The 19,761-nt window shown below is 37.1% G+C and overlaps 2 protein-coding genes across 5 annotated transcripts in view; both read left to right on the top strand.

Annotated features, from left to right (window-relative positions):
* Nucleotides 1-8,160: 8,160 nt before the first annotated feature.
* On the top strand, nucleotides 8,161-9,381 carry LOC106924520 (C2 calcium-dependent domain-containing protein 4C). 2 transcript variants are annotated; one of them, XM_088008499.1, is made up of 2 exons: nucleotides 8,161-8,357; nucleotides 8,436-9,381. In XM_088008499.1, the coding sequence occupies exons 1-2, from the start codon at nucleotides 8,161-8,163 to the stop codon at nucleotides 9,379-9,381; spliced, it is 1,143 nt and encodes a 380-aa protein (XP_087864625.1). The 2 variants fall into 2 exon arrangements, with proteins under 2 accessions (XP_087864625.1, XP_014853751.2); XM_014998265.2 differs by having other exon boundaries at nucleotides 8,161-9,381.
* Nucleotides 9,382-10,806: 1,425 nt separating this feature from the next.
* vps13a (vacuolar protein sorting 13 homolog A) overlaps nucleotides 10,807-19,761 on the top strand; it is a 41,239-nt gene continuing 32,284 nt past the window's right edge. For all 3 annotated transcript variants that reach the window (XM_014998255.2, XM_014998254.2, XM_014998256.2), the window contains exons 1-18: nucleotides 10,807-10,991; nucleotides 12,607-12,650; nucleotides 12,739-12,781; nucleotides 12,875-12,970; nucleotides 14,159-14,260; nucleotides 14,754-14,863; nucleotides 14,959-15,018; nucleotides 15,100-15,159; nucleotides 15,415-15,495; nucleotides 15,666-15,723; nucleotides 16,222-16,349; nucleotides 16,487-16,593; nucleotides 16,684-16,855; nucleotides 17,129-17,191; nucleotides 17,543-17,675; nucleotides 17,835-17,929; nucleotides 18,540-18,682; nucleotides 18,804-19,005. In XM_014998255.2, coding sequence (XP_014853741.2) covers nucleotides 10,892-10,991; nucleotides 12,607-12,650; nucleotides 12,739-12,781; nucleotides 12,875-12,970; nucleotides 14,159-14,260; nucleotides 14,754-14,863; nucleotides 14,959-15,018; nucleotides 15,100-15,159; nucleotides 15,415-15,495; nucleotides 15,666-15,723; nucleotides 16,222-16,349; nucleotides 16,487-16,593; nucleotides 16,684-16,855; nucleotides 17,129-17,191; nucleotides 17,543-17,675; nucleotides 17,835-17,929; nucleotides 18,540-18,682; nucleotides 18,804-19,005 — 1,797 coding nt within the window. In that variant the 5' untranslated portion in view covers nucleotides 10,807-10,891. The remainder of the gene's footprint in view (nucleotides 10,992-12,606; nucleotides 12,651-12,738; nucleotides 12,782-12,874; nucleotides 12,971-14,158; nucleotides 14,261-14,753; nucleotides 14,864-14,958; nucleotides 15,019-15,099; nucleotides 15,160-15,414; nucleotides 15,496-15,665; nucleotides 15,724-16,221; nucleotides 16,350-16,486; nucleotides 16,594-16,683; nucleotides 16,856-17,128; nucleotides 17,192-17,542; nucleotides 17,676-17,834; nucleotides 17,930-18,539; nucleotides 18,683-18,803; nucleotides 19,006-19,761) is intronic.

Below are 19,761 nucleotides of genomic sequence, written 5' to 3'. Positions count from 1 at the left end.
AGAGGACTACTTACTGTTGTTTCCTTCATCTTGGAGGACAGAAAAAAATCTTCAAAAAGTCTATTAGTTACAAAAACCAAAAATAAAACTATGACTAGGTGTTCTTTGGCAGTGGAAGCAACCAACTTTATTTTCAGTGATTCCTGTGTTTATATGAAAGACAGAGTTCTATTACCACTCAGATCATCAAAAGTAATTGTACGAGCTGATAGTATGGTAGTTTATTGAACACAACAGGTTGGTCCCTATTTAATACAGCAACAGTTGGAAAACTAATTCTTCACTTCTTTTTTTAATTTTTAATAGGCAGGCATGTATCACTTGATGGTCGTGCCTTTAATTTTTATTAAGATAATGACCAATGAGAACGCTGCTGTGTTGCTCTAATATAGTGACGCGTGGGCTCAAACGTTGAAGAAGAAAAGTAACTTTAAGGTAGTCATAAAGTTAATAATTCTTAGTTTGTGCAATAGTTGGGCCAAAATCAAAACAATGTTTTAATTTTTCATGTAATAAAAACAATTATCTTCTGCAATCACAGGAGAACTGGAGCCCCCATTTTACCTGAAATTAATATGAATCAACTCATGGAAAAATACTTCATCATGTAAAATTAGGTTTTAAAATGAGTAATTTGAGGATTATGGATGAATAAAACATCCATGTCAGAGGTTTCACTGTCCGCCCTCTGAAACATAATGTGACGGTCATGCATAGATGATGGTGCATTAGTGGTAATTACCCGCCCTTCATAGGGGCCAGGGTGGCAAACTCTACATGCGTTTTTCCTAATGATCAGCAAGAGCTGGCCATCATGATGAGCAGCTTAATTCATCTGATCTAACCTGCCGCTCACACCAACATAAGCCTGCAGGAGCACACATACTTCAATATTATTCTTTGTTCCAGGCAGTAATTTGGGTATATTTGTAACATGAGATGAGGAAAAAAAAAAATTCATATAATTGTCGTGGTTTAGTCACCGCTTGAAAAAAATTCTTTAAAACATTGTTAAAAATAAATGTAAAAATAACAACATAACATTTTTAACTTTTTCAAGGTTTTTAAGAAAAAATGATTTTATATTAGCAAAATCGAAAATGTGTACAAGACATTCAGTTTTGCATGAAACACAAACTTTGTCTTTGTGTCTTGCGTTTAGAGAATAGGCAACATATATTGAAACAAAAAGAAATATGAAGTACTCGTCAAATTTTTAATGGAATTAAATATGTCAAAAATAAGATCTTCATCTTCAAAGGGAAAAAAAAGAATGACGTTAATCAGTGAATCATGTGCATGCAGACGTTTTGCAAAGTAGGAAAGTGCAGCACTGCTGTGATATCTTAGCACAATGGTTGAAGCGCTGCATCTCAGCAAATGTGATCTTTTCCACTTCATGATGTTCCTAATGAAAACGATGAAGAATACATATATTTGTAAAACCAATTTAGACAAGTTGTGGGTTAAAAAAGAGATTTAACAGCAAATTCATCACTTCAGATATCCAATTTTTAAACAAATATGCCTCTAATTTAAGTTAAACTTCACAACCAATTTGTGTTCACTTATGATGAACTCAAAATGTTCACAAATAACACAAAAATCCAGCTTTCAATGTAATGTGTACTGAGTTTGTCCAGAAATCCTGGAAGTTTAAAAAAAATTTTTTTTAATTAATTAAATGCATTGATTAAACAACAACAACAACAACAGCATACAATCAGATACAGTCTCAGTTTTCCTTCTAAACTTACATTTTTGAACATTTTATTCTTTTTTAATTTTATGTTTATAGTCTGTGATATCCATGTAGTTCTTGATATTACTTTCTATAGTACTTTTATATATACATGTATAAAAGAAACAATTACCACATGTGTTTTTCACTGACGTAAAGGTGAAAATGTATTATTTGACAACTGGCATACCGTCGTCAAATAAATTTAATTATCAGACTAACATAAACAGTCTACATACAAAGAACTGTTTTTATTTAAGGTAAAAAATCCAGAGAAGGTTGTAGAGGAATTTTGGCACACTCTTCTTTGCATTATTGTTTTAATTCGGCTACATTGGGTCAATTTTAACTACAATAGCCAGCTCAATCAAATTTAGATCTAGACATTAACCATGCCTTCCCAAACCCCTCAGGTTAGTGCTGTTTCTTTTTAGCCATTCAGAGGTGGACTTCCCAGTGCCGTGGATCACTAACCCATAATCCAAGTGGACTTCAGCTAAGATCTTAAGACAATGGCCGGACATTTGGCTCTACGTTTTTCTAATAAAGCTATATTTATGGTACCACCAAATATGGGACATTGATGGGATGTTAAACATACTGTTTACTGAGCCCACATGTCTGTTCGAAAAATGCTTTTTTAATTATTCTTTTATTATTTAATATTTTGATCTAAGAAATTTAATTTGTTTTAATTTCTTGTAAGCATAAAATTATCACAATTAATAGAAATAAAGGCTTTAAAACATCATTGTAATCCATGTAACAGATTTCGCTCAGTTAGCTGAGTTTCTAGAATACAGTAAATTAACTACTAAATAATCAAACTAATTGAACAGTGCCTGCGTCTAAGGAAAACTTCATCAGGCCACCAAGTTGGTGAGAGATCGCCACATCGGTCGTTCTGGACACACACTGCCATAACTTTCTTCTCTCATTCTTCTTGTTTTTTAATTCTAACTCTGACCTCTTCAGAAGTTTCAAATATCCTTCCTCCACCAAGATCTGTCCTCTAGAGAAACCACGTCCCTCTTCCTCCTTTATAATTACACAATGATTCACTTATGCGGGGTCAAAATTTATCCATCCCTGTGGCTGAGGACGGACCAGAGACAAGTACTTCAGAGTAAGGTCCTCCTGATGCAGCACATATCATCCTCAATCTGCCACCCATCTTTATTGGCCCAAATTATTACACCTAATTAGCCATAATTACACTTTTTGATATCAATCAAATTAGGTCAGTGGTTCAGTCATGCTGGCCTCCTTCCCATTGTTTCTCCTCTCTGACTTCCTCACTTTTTCAGCACAGTTCTCTGAAGAAGAGTGCAGCGGCCAAAAGGGCTGCAGGAGTTTCATCAGAGGTTAAGTGCTCTGTGAGAGAAGAGATGTAATTTCATTTAAGTCATTTAAGGCATAACATAACTGCAACGTTTGAGACTTTTAGGATTCATCACCCACATCCATCATGTTAGAATGTAAACTTTTTGAGTTGATAACTGCCTCAATTTTGAGTTTTACTAGCAATGCCGTTAAGAGAAGCAACACAAAAAATTTAATCTGCAAAAAACTTTTGTTTTCTCTTGGGATTGTAAACAGAAAAACGTGACTGCATGTGAAAAAATATTATTTGTATAGTTTGCATCTGTTTGTCAGAAAGGCCAAACTTCTGTTTATTACTCAAGATTAAAAATTCAACCCAGTGAATATTACATAAGATAACATGGTATTGATATGCTATTATTCCTTCATGGTAGTGATGGGCTATCTGAATCCCCGCTTCGAGGCTTGTGTCGTCTTGCTGAAAACCACGTGACTGGGAACAGCATGGTCACATGACTGCTTCATTTTGTGTGTCGGTTTTCAAAATAAAAGCGCGATGAGCTATGCTGCTTCATGGGTTGTTGTCCATTTGGTTGGAGAATATTTGTCTTCAGTGGCCAAAATAAAATGAACAATGACCAACATATTTGATGTGTATTGATGATGGCACTCATCAAAATGTAATGTTTGTTACTGCTTTTCTCAACTGTAGATTATGTTGTTTTTTATAGCTATATTTTTGTGATTTTATGATGTAAATCTCTTTGAACTGCATTGTTGCTGAAATGTGTTACACAAATAAACTTGATTGATTGTCTGAAATGGAGCCAGCAAGAGGAAAATCTCTGACATCTGGGAATACTTTGAGATCATTCTCACAATAAAATTCTTCTTAGATAACAATAATTAACCCCTCCACCTCCCAATTTCTCACCTTCTGCAAAGTTCCACTATTATTTGTAGTCTCATTAGCAAATATATATCAGTCTTGCACAGCAGAAACAGATTTAATCCTGTTGCAGAACTAAAATTCAACATGTAGCCAAATATAAGGGATGAGAGCCAACTAGAAATCCAAGAAAAAGTGAACGCCCCAACAGGCACTGCACTCCCAAGACACTAAAACATCAAATGACACACTGACGTTCAACATATACCAGGATTAGATTGGCTACAAATAATTTTAATAAATAAAACATATAACAATTAAATATGGTGTCATTGATTATCCTGTTACTAAACATGAGTTTGACGAAAACTTTGTGACAACATTGCATTTAGTAGTTTTTGGAAGTATGATCCAACTGAGTGACAAGGCTGTTACAGTTTCACCAGCAGATGTCACTAGTGAGCAATGAATGAAGCATCGAGTAATGAACCTTTTTGCAAAGCAAAGGGTTGGAAAGCTTCCTTGCTTCATGAGGCTTCATTTGCCCATCACTACTTTACAGTGTCCTGTACGGTAATGATACATTATGCTGCTGAAAGTGTCCCCCCCACCTGCCCATATCATTGAGTCCAGGCGTTCTTAACACTTCAATAACCCAGGCGTATCAAATCCAGCATCCAGACATGCAGACTGACTCTACAAACGTTTCTGAAAGAACGGGTCACTGCTAGCAGTTCAGTGAATTCCATGATAAGATAAGATGCCACCTGTACACTAAGTCCAGTTGTGAAATTACTTCTCGACAATAAATCACATGTCGGTGGCATCAAAAAATTGGAAATGACTGATAATGACCAGTCAGTCACAACATAGGTGTCATGATTAGCGGTGTGAGGGAGATGCTGAGGACCCAGGTTGAAGAGATGAGAATGATGATTTTAATGGTCAACAGACCACAAAATAGTTCAAAAACCAGGCAGCACAGTAGAGCGGAAGGCTAAGGCTCATAAACTGGTACTGGAATCACTGAGGAACAACTGAAGACTAGACATGAGGCAGTTAGACAAGGACCCAACAAAGAACACAGGTGGGTTTAAATACACAGGGAGTAATCAAGGGAACGAGAGACACCTGGGAATAATCAGGGGGTTGACAGGACAACACAGAGACTCCACAGAAACACAGAAAACTGAAGAAACGCACAGAAAATCCCCAATCCTGACAATAGGAGGTTGTGGGAAATCACAGAGCCTGGTCGGCAGAGGATCAGGCACAGAATAAATATCTATAGCCCTCTAGGCTTCATGTGGCCTTCAGGTTAGATCAATAAATGATCTAAACCCATTCAATGGGATTCTTTGAATGTGTTTCTATGGCTGAGCAGCTGTATTCAAGCCTTACAAATTTAATACAAATCATAGTATGTGGTGGTGTAATGCATATTGTCACTGGGCTTTGTAGTGAAAAAGCTTTGTTTGTAGTTACACATCATGCCTCTCTATCTGGCAATCCAATGATGAGTCACATTCACTCATTACTTCTTCCCAAAATCCGTAGTTTTGAATTTTGTGAAGTAAACAGACAGACAACAGGCAAAAAAAAAAAAAAAAAAAAAAAATTAATTAACAGATATGGTTTCAAACATAGCTAATTTTTTTGGGTTCACATGAGTCTTGATGAAATGATGTAGACTAGTTGGGGAAATATCTTATATTAAGCAAAATTAAGCTCAATACAATTTAGAAAAAGCAGCAAGTTATTGTTCTGAAAAGGAAGCGCTTAACTCTTGATTGCAGTGTTGGCTGTACTGTTCTCTCGTTAGCGCTAATTGCAGCTTTGACAGCAGTTAAAGGCAAGGTCTTCTTCTGACTCCTAATCATTTATCTCTCCATTAGAGAGAGCACTCCAAGGTTTTATTAGTGTAATAAAGTTGATCTTCAGTACCACAAAAAGCCTCCTGACTCAAAGGTGCTCTGAGGTCCAAGACTGAATGTGTTCCTCATCTTCATTCCTCATATGTCTTACACACACTCTGACACGTGATTTCTCACCCATGACATGCATCTCAAGATTAATTAAAATGATTTTATGGTATTGTTTTCACTAAAAACTTAGTGATGTGAAAAACTTCTAAGTGTATGTTTCTTTATTCATGTTTTTGTTCTTTATTTTTGCTGCATATAGAAGCATGATAAAATGCAAACGGGCCTAACACTTTATAAAAGTTTCAATATTTGTATTTATTTCCTCACAAACATTATATTTCAAGATTTATATTACCTAAATCTTGAAATTGACCCATTCCGCCTGTGCCCTCTTGTGGTGGAAATAAACAATTGCAGAAAAGAAGTTCAATTTGACCAACCTTTTAGTGCACATAAGTTTATGTTTTCACAATCTATGTAATACTTTGTTTACATGTTAGTTTTAGGTTTCCACAATATAAAAAAACCCCAAAATGTATGTGGGCTATCCTAAAGCATGTACAGTTATTGCATTGTTATTTAATGATAAATTCGGTCTAGTGTGAGCGCACAAACCATTGATTGATAGAAAATGTCTCAACTGAATTTAATCTGTGATGAATCAGATTCATTAATGGAGGCTATGAAGTCGATTTTGTGATTAAATAGATTTTAAAAGTCATCACTGCATTTTTTTTTCGATGCAGTGATAGATATATGTATATATAGAAACTGATGCAAACTTAAACAGTTTGCATCAGTTTCTATAGGTCTTATATGCAACGCTGTGTTGTGACTTCAGGTCAGCAGTGTTTCTGACCACCAGCTGTTTAAAGGTTACCGACTCTTTGAGGCAGTGGCACCTGCCTGTTGGCCCAAGTCAGTCATTTGAGTTGACTTTGAACTCAAATACCTACTTTGAGGTATCTGAAAAAAGCTTCATATCTATGTCATCCTAACCAAAGCAACACATGTTGAATACTGCTGTTAAAGGAGAAGCTCTCTCCTCTTCAAACTTAAGTCAGACTTAAGTTTGGTGCTTACTTGTCAAGTCTCCCATTTTGGCCATGAAACTGTACTTTACCCCTCTGTCCCGCAGTGCTCCTGTATTAGTATTGTCCCGTAAGTTTCCTGTATTATAGAAATTACATCACACATCCACCCGTTTGTATGTTACTGGATTAATTTGCTATATGTGTCTGTATATAAACTGTACTGCATAAAGAAACTGATCTGAACAGGAAAAACTACAAAAAGACCCAGTTGCTATAAGACACAAAAATCTGCATGTATATTGCCTGGATGTTTAGGAATCCAGGCAACATACCCAAAGGTACACAAAAGACACATATTTTTGTACCACTATATCTTAACATGCTTGAAAAGTAGGAAGAACTTTTCAAGCATGTTAATCTTGAAAAGTTTTTCAAGGGAGAAGTAAGAAACTTATCAACTCCTACCCCATAAGCTCATTCCATATTTTCAGATGGACCGTCATCGCCAGAAATAAACTGTTTAAGATTGAAGGACATTCATGTGTTGAAATGGTCCAGTCAAAGTCAAGAAAGTCAAATCTGACTGAGCTCAAACCATTTTGGACAGGAGAATTGGAAAGTTTGTAACACGAGATAATTAGGAACATTTCAACAGATTTAAAGATTACTTCAAACTTCACTTTTGTTTTGAATTCTTTAATGTTTTCTACTAAACACATGGAGCCTGTTTTCAATCCACTCTGTGGAGCAAAAGCATTCTATCATAACATTCAATTCATATATGACAGAAATCTAATAACTATGTTGCATTTTTGCACTTTGTGACTCATTTTCATCCTCCAAAGCACACTGAACCAGTGATCTGAAAGGAAATGTAATTCAGAGAGCTGACATCACAGCAAACTGCCCTTCAATGCATCTGATTTGATGTGACACCCACCCAGATTCACACACAGACAGACCCTGTGAAGCGTATTTGGGGGTGTATGCCTGCACAGCATTTTCTGATCCATGCGGGGGCAGGGAGACCAGTGACTCACTAACTCATACTAACCTTTAAAACCTACCCCATGCGTCAGAGCATTCAGATCTCAGCGAAGGGCACATCTCAACATCACAGGTGGGAGAATAATATTTGTTGGATCTTTTGGAAAACGTGTGAACAAAGATTTCTGTAACGTTGCCTAAATAACATGCTTTTTATTTGTTTTAAAGGTAGTCATTTGAGTGAGGAGCCAGCAGTCAGTTATGTGGGTCCTTGGGAAGATCAAGGAGAGCATGGAGAGCATTCCTCTGGAACTGAATCGTTACATTGGACAAAACGACGGGGATGCTTTTTTCTCCACAAAGACTGGCCTCTCGCAGAAACTTCACACGAACATCATTACTCCAGACAACATCCCCGAGTTCTGCCTCCCTCCACGGCTTTTCAAGAGACAGCCGATGCTAGAAACTGAGATGACCCGACTTCAGCAGGACAGCCATCAGCAGACACGAAAGAGCAGGCCATCTTTCCAAGCTAGAATGAAGGATACGAAGGAAAAGGATGAAGACCCTTTAGTGCCTCAGAAGGCTCCAAGGAAACCTTTGCCGTTCTCTGCAGAGTGTTACGGCCTGGCTGGGATCTATGAGAGTCCCAACACTAGAAGGAAAGAGTCTTTGTTCCATTCAAAACGGCCTGTATATGTGTTCGAAAGACGTGTCCCTGCCACAAAACCCAGTCAAGTAAAGGAGACAGGCCCATTGAAAAAAACATTTTCAGGGTTTTTCCCACTCTTTGCATCCAAAAGCTTCTCAGAAGCAGCTAGCGTGGAAGCTGAAACGCCTTCCAGTGCCAAATCACTCAGACGTGTCCCATCCAGAAGCCGGCGTCTTAAAGAAACTGTATCCTGCCCTTCGCTGATTGATAGCATGGAGAAAAGCAAGAAACCAAAGAAACTAGGTTTAAGTTTACCACCGTCTTCCTGCAGACAGCTAACCAGGGATAAAAATCCACCCACCCTGTCCCCACCTGTTCTCCATCCACTGGACCTGCTCCACTGCCAGGAGAGACTGCAGCATGAACACACCCTTCCTTTGCAGGGCCCAGGTCGAGTTCGCCTCTCCACTGAGCACACCACATCCTCCAATGGTGCTTCCTCAATCTTTTTCACTGTCAGAGTGCGTGTGGTGTCTGTGGAGGGCTTGCTGGATGGAAGTCAACGACAAACTCTGAACTGTGCTGTGAGTTTGTGCCTGATGCCGGGGAAGCTGCAGCACCAGGAGAGCGCCACCGTCAAGAACTGCCGTCGACCCTTGTTCAATGAAGATTTCTACTTCACAGAGCTGAGCCACAAGGATCTGACGAAGCTGCAGCTCCAGTTAAAAGTGGTGGATAAGACTGCAGCGGGAGCTCTGAGGAGGGGAACAGTGATCGGGATGATCTGTAAACCTCTATCCAATCTGTTATCCTCTGAGGATCGGGTGTAAGAGTGGATCTGAATCTTATAAGTTTAGTAAAAAACAACATTTTTCTTTTTCTATGATCATACTGCAATTGCACTTTGTCACCATTATTCATTTTTAACCACTCTTAGTTGTATTAGCATCTCAGGTAGGTAGTATCGAAGTGAATGTAGGAATGGGGACACTAACCTAAAACGGAGGCTACTTGGACAATAATTAAATAGAAGCACAATGTGGCACAGATGTAATTTAGGTGAAAACAACAAAAATGTTAACACACTGCACTTGTTTTGCTATTTTGGTGATGTTATTATGTTTTTCTTTAGTAAATGTGTAAAAGTGAGTAATACAACATTATGTAACACCTTTGATGTAGTACATTTGTCATTATGGTTTTTCTGAGCATCACTACTCTTCTTAAGTATGAACTTACTTATTATCACTGCTGACAGGATATGGCATGAGTTTTTTTTGTTTTAATCTGTCAAAACAAAATACTCAGTAAAACAGAACAGCTACCAGACACTGAAAGTTGAAGATGTGTTGGAGAAAGAAGCTCAATAGGCGAGTCACTGCAAAATCAAAATAAATCCAGCTGGCCTTTGTATAACTTTGGCCATGAGAAGCTTAACTTGATCAATAGAGTCTTTTATTCCACCATCAATGTTAAATGTAGCTGTTCTTTGTTTCCGCATTTTTAAATTAAAATGCAAACTTATCTATGCTGACCAAATGTTCATTGCTGAGTCTGCAGAAGTGAAATCTTATAAAGCAAGGTCTAAGTGTTTGTTAGATTGTGTTCAGATTATAATGAAATTTCTGAAATTTTTATGGGTATGTTTCATACATAAAAAAATAAGCAATGATATCAAGATGCTGCTCAAACCAGAATTCAAGACTTTTATAAAAAATGCAAGACTAGAATAAAGAGAAAAAAATGTATCTAAGACAATAAAAAAATTAGGCTTTCTTGAAATTTATTTTCTTCCTAGATTGTTATAGAAGAAAACATTCACCTGATTGTACATCTCTGTTTGCATGGCTTGGTTGCAGAAAATGTATGAGTGATGTTTGCTTTGTTTTATTGTTTTATTTCATTAATAAAGAATTATGCTAATTAATGTTGTAAGTCTTTTTTCACATTCCTTCAAATCTTCAATTAAGATTTGATTGTATGGCAATATAGTTCATCATATAATAGCTTGACAGAATCTTTAGCTTCTGCAGATCATATTTTTTGCAATAAATAGAACAAAAAGTATTCCTGACATGAGAAAGTGAAAATAATGTAGTATAAATCATAGTATAGATATTTTTGGCTATACGAGCAATTAAAAACCCTTTCGATAGCCTTAAGTCGTCAAAATTGGGTGTCTTTAATTATATGCTACAACAACCTGCCATAAAACGTTCTCCTTCAGTTACGGCGTGACGTAACCACCTCCCTGATGAACGTCTGAAACTGACGTTGAGTCAGCTTCAAGAAGTCCACTATATGTAAACATGATTAAACACAGATGAAAACAGCGTCAAAATGGTCTTTGAAAGTGTGGTCGTTGACGTCCTCAACCGTTTTTTAGGGGACTACGTTGTGAACCTTGACAGCTCGCAGCTGAAGCTTGGCATATGGGGAGGTAACCGAACTTGTGTTTGTCTTTCATCAGAACACCTTTCCATGCTAGCATGCTACATGCTAATGAACGTTCGCCACACCAGTTCTGTGTTCAGGGAGGCTCTCCCAGCTGTCAGTGTCACTTTCCTTTCTCTAAATGTCTCTCATTAGTTTATTAGAACCGCTGGGTGATTTTGATGAAAGAAAATGCACCTTTATGTTTTTACTGTAGACATTGTCTCTTGTTATTTTATTTAACTGGGGTTGTATTTATCTTTGGACTTTAAAGTTTCTGGTTCCGCCCTTTTTGGGAACCAGGTTAAGGCTTGCCTCAGTTTTATTCCGAGTATTTTCATAGTGTTACCAAGAACCTGGCGGAGACATAATAGGGTTAGAAAATGTATTTGCAGTTGATTAAACGGTACATTGTTGTTTTTAATTAATTTTAAATATTTTCTACTTTCCAAGTTGGCAGTCTACATTTTCATCTGCAATCCTCTATTGCAAACCTTGTGTAGAGATGAAACAAGACATTTAGAGAAGCTTCGTAAACAGATATAATTGCTTTTCCACTATCTGACCTGAAATCAGGCTAAACCTTTCCTGTTTATGTGAGGTCAAATTCAGTAACTAGAAGTACTTCTACCTCCTAAATGTTAAAATAATGAAAGAGATTTTTAAAATTCTTTTCTTGAACGTCAGAAATGTACCTACTCTAAAGTTATTATGCCTTTAACCTCGAAAAGCCCAGATGATGTTGTCATTAGTTTGAAAGCTTGTCATTGCAGGTTAAATCAGAACCTTTGAGGCACATCTGAGGATGTTTTTAGGGCATGTTTTAAACACTTCGTTCTTGTGAGACATTGTGTAAAAATCAAAAGAATCTATCCAAGAACTTCTGTAAAATTGTGGGTCTCCAGCTGAAAGACTGTGCTTCGTCTATCTGTTCAAACAATTATATCCAAGTACAAACACCATTAATTACACCTGAATTACATCCTTGGTATGTCATTAAGTTTTGTAAAGCCAGGTCATTTAATCCAGGTGTGTTGGAGGACAGTGGCACTGAGGACTGGAGTTGCGGACCCCTGTTATAATGAATGTAGAAAGGCGGAGAACACCTTTCCAACTTTGACATATGGAGGTGGCAGTATCATGCTGTGTAGGTGTAATTCCTAAACTAGATGGCATCATCACTAGAGATATTATGTGTAAATATCTATGCAACATTTCAAGATATCTGCCAGAAAGTTAAATGATGCGAGAAACTTGTGAACGGATACCCTCAACGTTTGACCCAAAAATCATATTATTTAAAGGGAATTTTACCAAATACTAATTAAGTGTAGACGATTTTCAAGAAAGTAGAAATATTGTTGTTATCTTGACATTTAGTAAATAATCTTATTAATAATAAAATGTGAGACTGATTTCATGCCAGACAGTTAATAATATTTACGTATTCTTATTCAGTGGATGCAGATATCTGTTTTTAAAGGCATGCGTTTTGTGAGGGGTTGTGCTCCACAGTTAGTATTGGACGAGAGCAGTGAACAGTGACTAAATGCTACATATATGAGCCTAATATCAAACAGTAGTTTGTTGTGTCTGTATGTAAAATATTTCTGTCATTGTAGGTGATGCTGTGCTGAAAAATCTTGAAATAAAGGAAAATGCCTTGGTGAGCTAAATATAACTTGCCTAGTGTTACACTCTGAAGCTGATGATTTCTTTGAGTATGATTGGACTTTTCTATTTCTGTTTTGCAGAGTCAGCTTGATCTCCCTTTTAAAGTGAGAGCTGGTCACATAGGTAAATTTACTACCTCTGTGTGATGCTGTTTGCATCCCCCTTTTTTTTTTAAATTAGCATTTTCTTATTTGGTGTTTTTTTTTTTCTTAAAAGGACGTCTCGAGTTAAAAATTCCCTGGACGGACATCTACAACCAGTCAGTGGAGGCCACGCTAGACGGAGTCTATCTGCTAATCGTGCCCACAGCAAGTAAGATCACCGTCTAAGTACTGGCATCAAAACACAGTGAAGGCATACCATAAGGCTTTACATTTTGATAAAAAAAATATTATTAGTGGTAGTAAAACATTCTTTTCATTGGTAGTTTTTCAAAGGCAAAAATAAATAAAATTCAACAAATATAAGGTGTAATCAGCAACAGTTAACAGAGAAGTCTTTTGTGAGCCAAATGTGTGTATCGCAGAAGGGGGATAAAGCAGAGAAATAAAAAAAGAGTAAAAAGTGAATTTTAAAAGTGTTAAAAGTAAGCAGCAGACATGAAGACATTTGAAAACAAGTCATAAAATATTTAAATCACTTCAAGATGCAGGAAGCCAGTGGAAGGATTTAATTGTTGGAGTAATGCTTTCTCTCCTTGTGTTGAAATTGAGCAGTAGAGTCGACAGATGTCTTAAGACAGCAATGCAGTGATCCAGGTTAAATGACACAACAAGTGATTCTTTTGTTTCTTTACCTTCATTTCTCGTAAATTACTGTATGTATGACTAGTTCTGTGCAAATACATTTGTCTTGCTTTGCCTTTGCAAAGCATGCGCTCAACATTAGTAATATTGTGCACGTCTCAATATTTAATGTATGTGACAATTGAAGCTCAGGTCACTTCCAAAACTTAATCCAAGGTGTCTAACCTCTTTTTCCTCCTTTAAAAAAGATATTTTTTAATAAATAATTATATCCCTCTTTTAAATATAATTTCCTCTAGCAATAATGTCATTTATGTTTTTGTCAAACTGTGAAAAAGTTACATCATTTTCACAATCGAGTCTCTCAAATGGTAGATTTGAGAGACTCGATTGATTTTTTTTTTTCTTCTGTTTTTAGGAGCAGCCTTACAACAGACAATTCTACTAAATGCTGTGTCAATTTCTTGCTGTAATAAGATATCAATAATAGTTAAACCATCTAAACATATTTAAACCTTGACAATAATATTTCTGAGTCACTTGTTATTTGTTCATATTAATAAATTCCACAACCAGTTTATTCTTTAGTATCAGGTTTTAATCATTAATTAACACTGAAGTATTTCAACAGACACACTGCCTACTTGTGCCCAATATACACCTCCCTATAATTTATCCCAGTTTTGGTGACATGTAAGATAACACCTCTTTTATATTTAATATAATATTTTTGTGGCGTGCCATTTGATTCCAGGTATAAAGTATGATGCAGAAAAGGAGGAGAAGCAGCTACAGGAGGCTCGTCAGAGGGAGCTCGATCGAATAGAGGAGACAAAACTCAAGGCTGCAGAACAAGGTCAGAGTTCAACTTCGACTCTTGAAGAGAGATGTGAGATAAGCAGCAGCATGCAGCTGCTTATCTCCTTAAGGCTACTACTTTTAATTAGAAATGTAGGCTACATGTTGTTTGAGCAGCATTTGTCTTGTGTTTTTGCAGATGCTATAGATCATAATAGCAATTTACAGCTAATGTAACAAACCTCAGAACGTAAATCCTCGACTGCAAATATATACAAACCCAGTTCCAATGAAGTTGGGACGTTGTGTAAAGCACTCAAAAAAACAGAATACAATAATTAATAAATCCTTTTGTACCTATATACAATTTGTAGTTGATTTGAAGCAATAATTTTGTAAAACCTTGGGAAACTTTGAGATTGGTAACTGGTCCGTTCCAGTGAAGAGGTTTTTGACGTCATTATTTTAGTTTCACCTGCCAGGTTGAAGGTAAAACCTGACAGAAAAAAAATATTCAGAACAAATACTCAAAATTGTTTGTGTTTTCACAGAGAACACAAAGCTAGAGAAGCAGGACACCTTTGTGGAAAAGCTTGTCACACAAGTGATCAAAAACCTACAGGTCAAGATCTCCAACATCCATGTTCGCTATGAGGATGATGTGAGTATTTCAGCTAAATATTAGTAAAAATAACTTTAATTCTCTACAATGACTTGCAGGGATGTTAATAACAATGTGTGTGTTTGTCTCCTCAGATCACTAATCCAAACTGCCCTTTGTCATTTGGAGTGTCGCTTAAAAACCTCAGCCTTCAAGTAATTTGTTATTTCTTTTGTTATAATATAATATAATATAATATAATATAATATAATATAATATAATATATGCCTTTACAGACAGCTGATAATCACTGGAAACCCAGTTTGCTAGATGAACACTCCAAGCTTTTCTTCAAGGTAAGAAATTGTACTAAACTTTTTTCCGTCACGTTTAAACGTATATTTCTAGGAAGTGCTTCTTGTGTTGTTCTGCGTACTATTTGCTAACCTCTATAATTCCAACCAGTCAGTCTAGTTCTCAGAAACATTTCTTATTTTATATTGGCTCTGGGCTCTGGACCAAAGCTCTAGATGTCAACTCTATGCATCATCATCAGTGAACACCTCTGTCACTCCTCATGACTAAGTTGTTTGTATTTTGCCTGTCATCAGTTGGTTCAGTTGAACAACTTGTTTGCCTACTGGAATGTCAACTCGGTTCTCTTCTCTAATCACAGTCCAAATGAGGCCCTGGTGAGTCACTGGATTGTCTTCACCTGCTCGACTTTGCACAATTGAAATGCCTTTTGCAAATGATATGAAAACCTTTTGTTTGATCTTTAGGAAAAGACTGATGTGACACTAGGATGTACAAAAGAAATAAAGAATCACATTAATAGAGCTGTTGTTTTCCGATTTTATAGCGATGTCTACAGAACAGCATGGAGATCAAACCCTCTGTTCCCGTCAGCCATGACTTCAGTGAGTGAGCCACTGCCTCCTGTTTTGTAATATATTTACAGTTCATCTGATGAAACCTAGCAAAGTTATCTTTTGAGATTATTTCTTCAGTCTGCATGTGATATGTGGTACCACATATACCACAAACTCTAATGATTTTATGTGATAGACCAGCACAGAACTGTAACCAAATATACTTTTCTAAAATTTGTGGTGATAACGTACCAAAATAAAAAAAAAACTTTTAAGACAAATAAGCACTTTTGGAAAGCACTGTATGTGTATATAACAAACATTTAATCACTACTACTATATCCAGAGATTATAAGCAAATATCATAAACATTACTTTTGTGATTTTCCCTTCTACCCCTAGTATAAATTTTATAAATTGATTATTCTTGTAAAAGAGAAAAAGAGGAAATATGTTCCATATGTTTAGAAATCCATGCCCTTTATTTATACAAAATCAACTGTGCTAAAAAAATTTAAAAAATTGTTTCCTTTTGCCGGTTTCCAGTCTTTCGTCCTATATCTGCAAATGCAAAACTGCGAATGAATCCAAGATCAGACGTGGATTTCTCTTCTCCTAAAGTGGACCTGATGGTCAACCTCAGCGAAGTGGCTATTGAACTCAACAAGCCTCAGGTTAGTCTCTATTCATGCCAGGTCTGTTGAATTTGACTGGAAAATCCTAAGGCAAATAAAGACGTTTAAGGTAAACAACACTGGATGATGAGAGCGCTCTCTGCTGCTTTGTAATCACCGGCTTCCTGTCTTTCCAGTACATTAGCATTTTGGAGCTGCTGGGCTCAGTGGATATGATGTCACGAAATCTGCCATACAGGAAGTACAGACCTGAGGTCCACGTTCACAGAAATGCTCACATATGGTCAGAATACATCTGAGTGCTTTTTACCACCACTGCCTGCTGCACACCTACTTTTACTGACACAAATGCTTTTATGTTCCGGGATTTCAGGTGGAAATATGTGATCACAGGCATCTTGGAGGTGGATGTGAAGCCTCACCTCCACATGTGGTCCTGGCAACACATCCGGTGCCACCGGGAAACAGTGAAGTGTTACAGAGAGCTCTACAAGAAGAAGATCACCAGCAAAAAGCCCAGTGTGGAGCTGCTCGAAAAGCTGGAGGTGGGACAGGGATGAACTGCGTTTAAATTAGTTTTTAACTTCTAATCGGGGATTGCTTGAGGAAAACTTCAAGCTTTGTCTTCGTAGAATAAAATGCACAGCTGAGTAATTTTTTGATGTATAGTTGATGCTCATACATTCTTTTTCTTTTTTGTTGAGTTGTTGCCTTAGTTTATCACAATTTATTTAAAAAATAACATTTGATTAATGCTTATTTATTGCAATAATTAGATTAAAAAGAGTTTTAATTATGATGCTTTTCGTTATGCCCAGGCTACACAGAAATCTTTAGATATTTTCAACATCACATTGGCGAGACAACAAGCTGAAGTGGAGGTAAGAACCTGGTTTTTTTTTATATTTGTCATTTTCTGACGGGTACAATCTGTATCTATGCTGGAATTTCCATTAATTCATTGCAGCTGTGATCATCTGCTTTATCAAACTTCCTTAGACTCTAAAATTAGAGAAATATTTTCCGGTCGTGTGAGACACTTGATGCAACTCCCTCTTGTTGACGTGTAGATTTTCTCACATGCACTCATCAGGCCTAACATCATGACCACCAGCAAACAGCTCCTACTGTTTGCTTCAGTAGGAGCAACTCTGTTTGGTCCTACTGAAGAGCAATGTTACATAGACTATAAATTTGGTTTTGTTTCAGAGTTTATTATGCTTTTTCCGCAGGCGAGCAAAGCAGGACTGCGCATTTATCGTCCAGGGAAACAGATGGAGGAGGAGGAGTCTCAGGGTTGGTTTAGCTGGATGTGGAATTGGGGAGGAGAAGCTGAGGCACAGAACAAGGAGGTCAAGACTGGAAGTAAGTCTCAAAACCAAACATTGAGTAGAGCAGTGGAGGGGAACAGAAGTTGAAGTTAGAAGCCTGGCAAAAGTGTCACATATATAATTTTGTCTGTAAGGATTTTGTTTTTAATGCCACTGCCTTCTTACATTTTGTCTCTCATTTTCTTTGTGTCAGCATTTGATGGGTTGTTTACTGTGGATGAGAAAGCCAAACTTTACACTGCCATCGGATACAGTGAAACTGCAGCAAACCCCAACCTGCCAAAGAACGTGAGTCACTTCCCTCTGAAATCACCTCACTTGTTTGTGATGGTTGGGCTTTTTCAGAAGAACATCAAAACTACTAACCCTAACCCTTACCTTAGAGAGCTAAGTGTGTTAGCAGCCCTTTTCAAACAGTTGTCAAATTCAACTTCTTTTGAAAAAAAATTCAAATAGTTGTAAAATAATGCTATAAGCATCTGTGTGTGTTAAGATGAAGACAGACTCAGCATGTAACATCTAAACATGTTACATCTGTTTCTCAAATTCTCTCAAATTACATTTAAATTCTCTCAAGTTAAATTTAAAGCTCTAAAAATGAATATTACAATGGGACATTGAACCAGTAACATGTGATTGTTTATTTCCTATTCACCTTTTAGAGTAAATATTAGTTTTTGTACAGTCTTTATTCAGCCTGAATGCCACTTGGTTATTGTCAAATTTAATATTTTTACCATTAACATAAGCACCAGAGAAGAAACACTCTTCTAAACTAGCACAATCATTTTAGTTAAACGTTAATCAAGCGACTGCAGTTAAAACTGGAGCAGCTGGAGACTGACAGTAACGTGTGCATCCTTGATAAAAATCTTAACTGTTATCCCATTGCTTTTAGTTTGAGGACATGAAGGTCAATTTCCACATGGAAAAACTGTCTGTGTCCATCAAAGACGAGAAGGACAAAAACGAAATCATCAAACTGACTGTGGGGGAGCTCAAGTCCACACTCACACAGAGACCCGGAGCACAAGCCATTAAGTAAGTGAAAGCTTTTATTTTGTTCTCATTTGTATTTGTTCTACTTCAAATTATCTTTCTGTGATTTTAATTTATCTGAAAGCCTGATCAGATCGTTTTTCTGTTGGACCTTTTTTATTAGAGTCACAGCCCAGCTTAGTTTGTTTGAGGTCACTGGTCTGGCCGCTAAGCGTCCGGCACCGACCCTCCTTTCATCAAGAAAGGCGGCCACAGGAGCAGGAACCCCACTGCTTTGCTTCCTGTTTGAGACCAACCCGCTGGATGACAGCGCCAACCAGAGGCTCCACGTTGAGTCACAACCACTGGAGATCATCTATGATGCAGTGAGTGATGCTTTCCAGACTGCTGGTGTGGCGCGTGTGTGTGTGTGTGTGTGCGTGCAACATCATTACCGTCACCTATGGTTTTTCCCATGCTGTTACGTCTTATCCGGAAATGTGAATTAATTTTATGTGACACACCAGCATAAAGCAATGCATAATTATGAAGTGGAATCATAACGATTGATACTCCTGACTAAACACTTTGTAGGTTCACCTATTGCTGCAATTACAGTTGCAAGTGTTTTTGAGTATGTTTCTACCGGTTTTGCATGCAGATGGATAGATAGCACATGTCCACAAAAATTTTGAAGTCTTACCACGTATTCTCAAATTGATTTATTTCAGACCTTTGACTAGGCCAGTCTTGTTTTCTTCCTTAATACTTCTTTAGGGACTTCCCTATATTTAGTTACCCTCATAATTTTGATATTGACCAGCTTGTTTGTTTCTGTTGAAGAACAACATCCCCACAGCATGATCCTGTTCAGGAAGATGCACTGTGTTGGTTTTCTGCATGGCACAACTTTTTGCATTATGGCTTTTTTTTCAAGAGAAAGAAGATGGAGCATAGTGCTTTGCTTCTGACCTGTCTGCTTTGTTCCTTGTTCTTCAGGATGCTGGTTGTTCACAAACTGTATCAAAAGGCCCTTTGTTACTTTCACAGAACAACTGTATTAAAGAGATTTGATTGTATAGTGGTGCAGTCATTTCTAAAGGAATTGGGTTCACTAGATTTCATTTAGGAATTTAAAGAGT

This window comes from Poecilia mexicana, unplaced genomic scaffold (assembly GCF_051168715.1).
Source record: "Poecilia mexicana isolate PSO_F unplaced genomic scaffold, ASM5116871v1 scaffold_9, whole genome shotgun sequence".
Lineage (NCBI taxonomy): Eukaryota > Metazoa > Chordata > Actinopteri > Cyprinodontiformes > Poeciliidae > Poecilia > Poecilia mexicana.
This window is presented reverse-complemented; position numbering and strand designations above follow the sequence as displayed.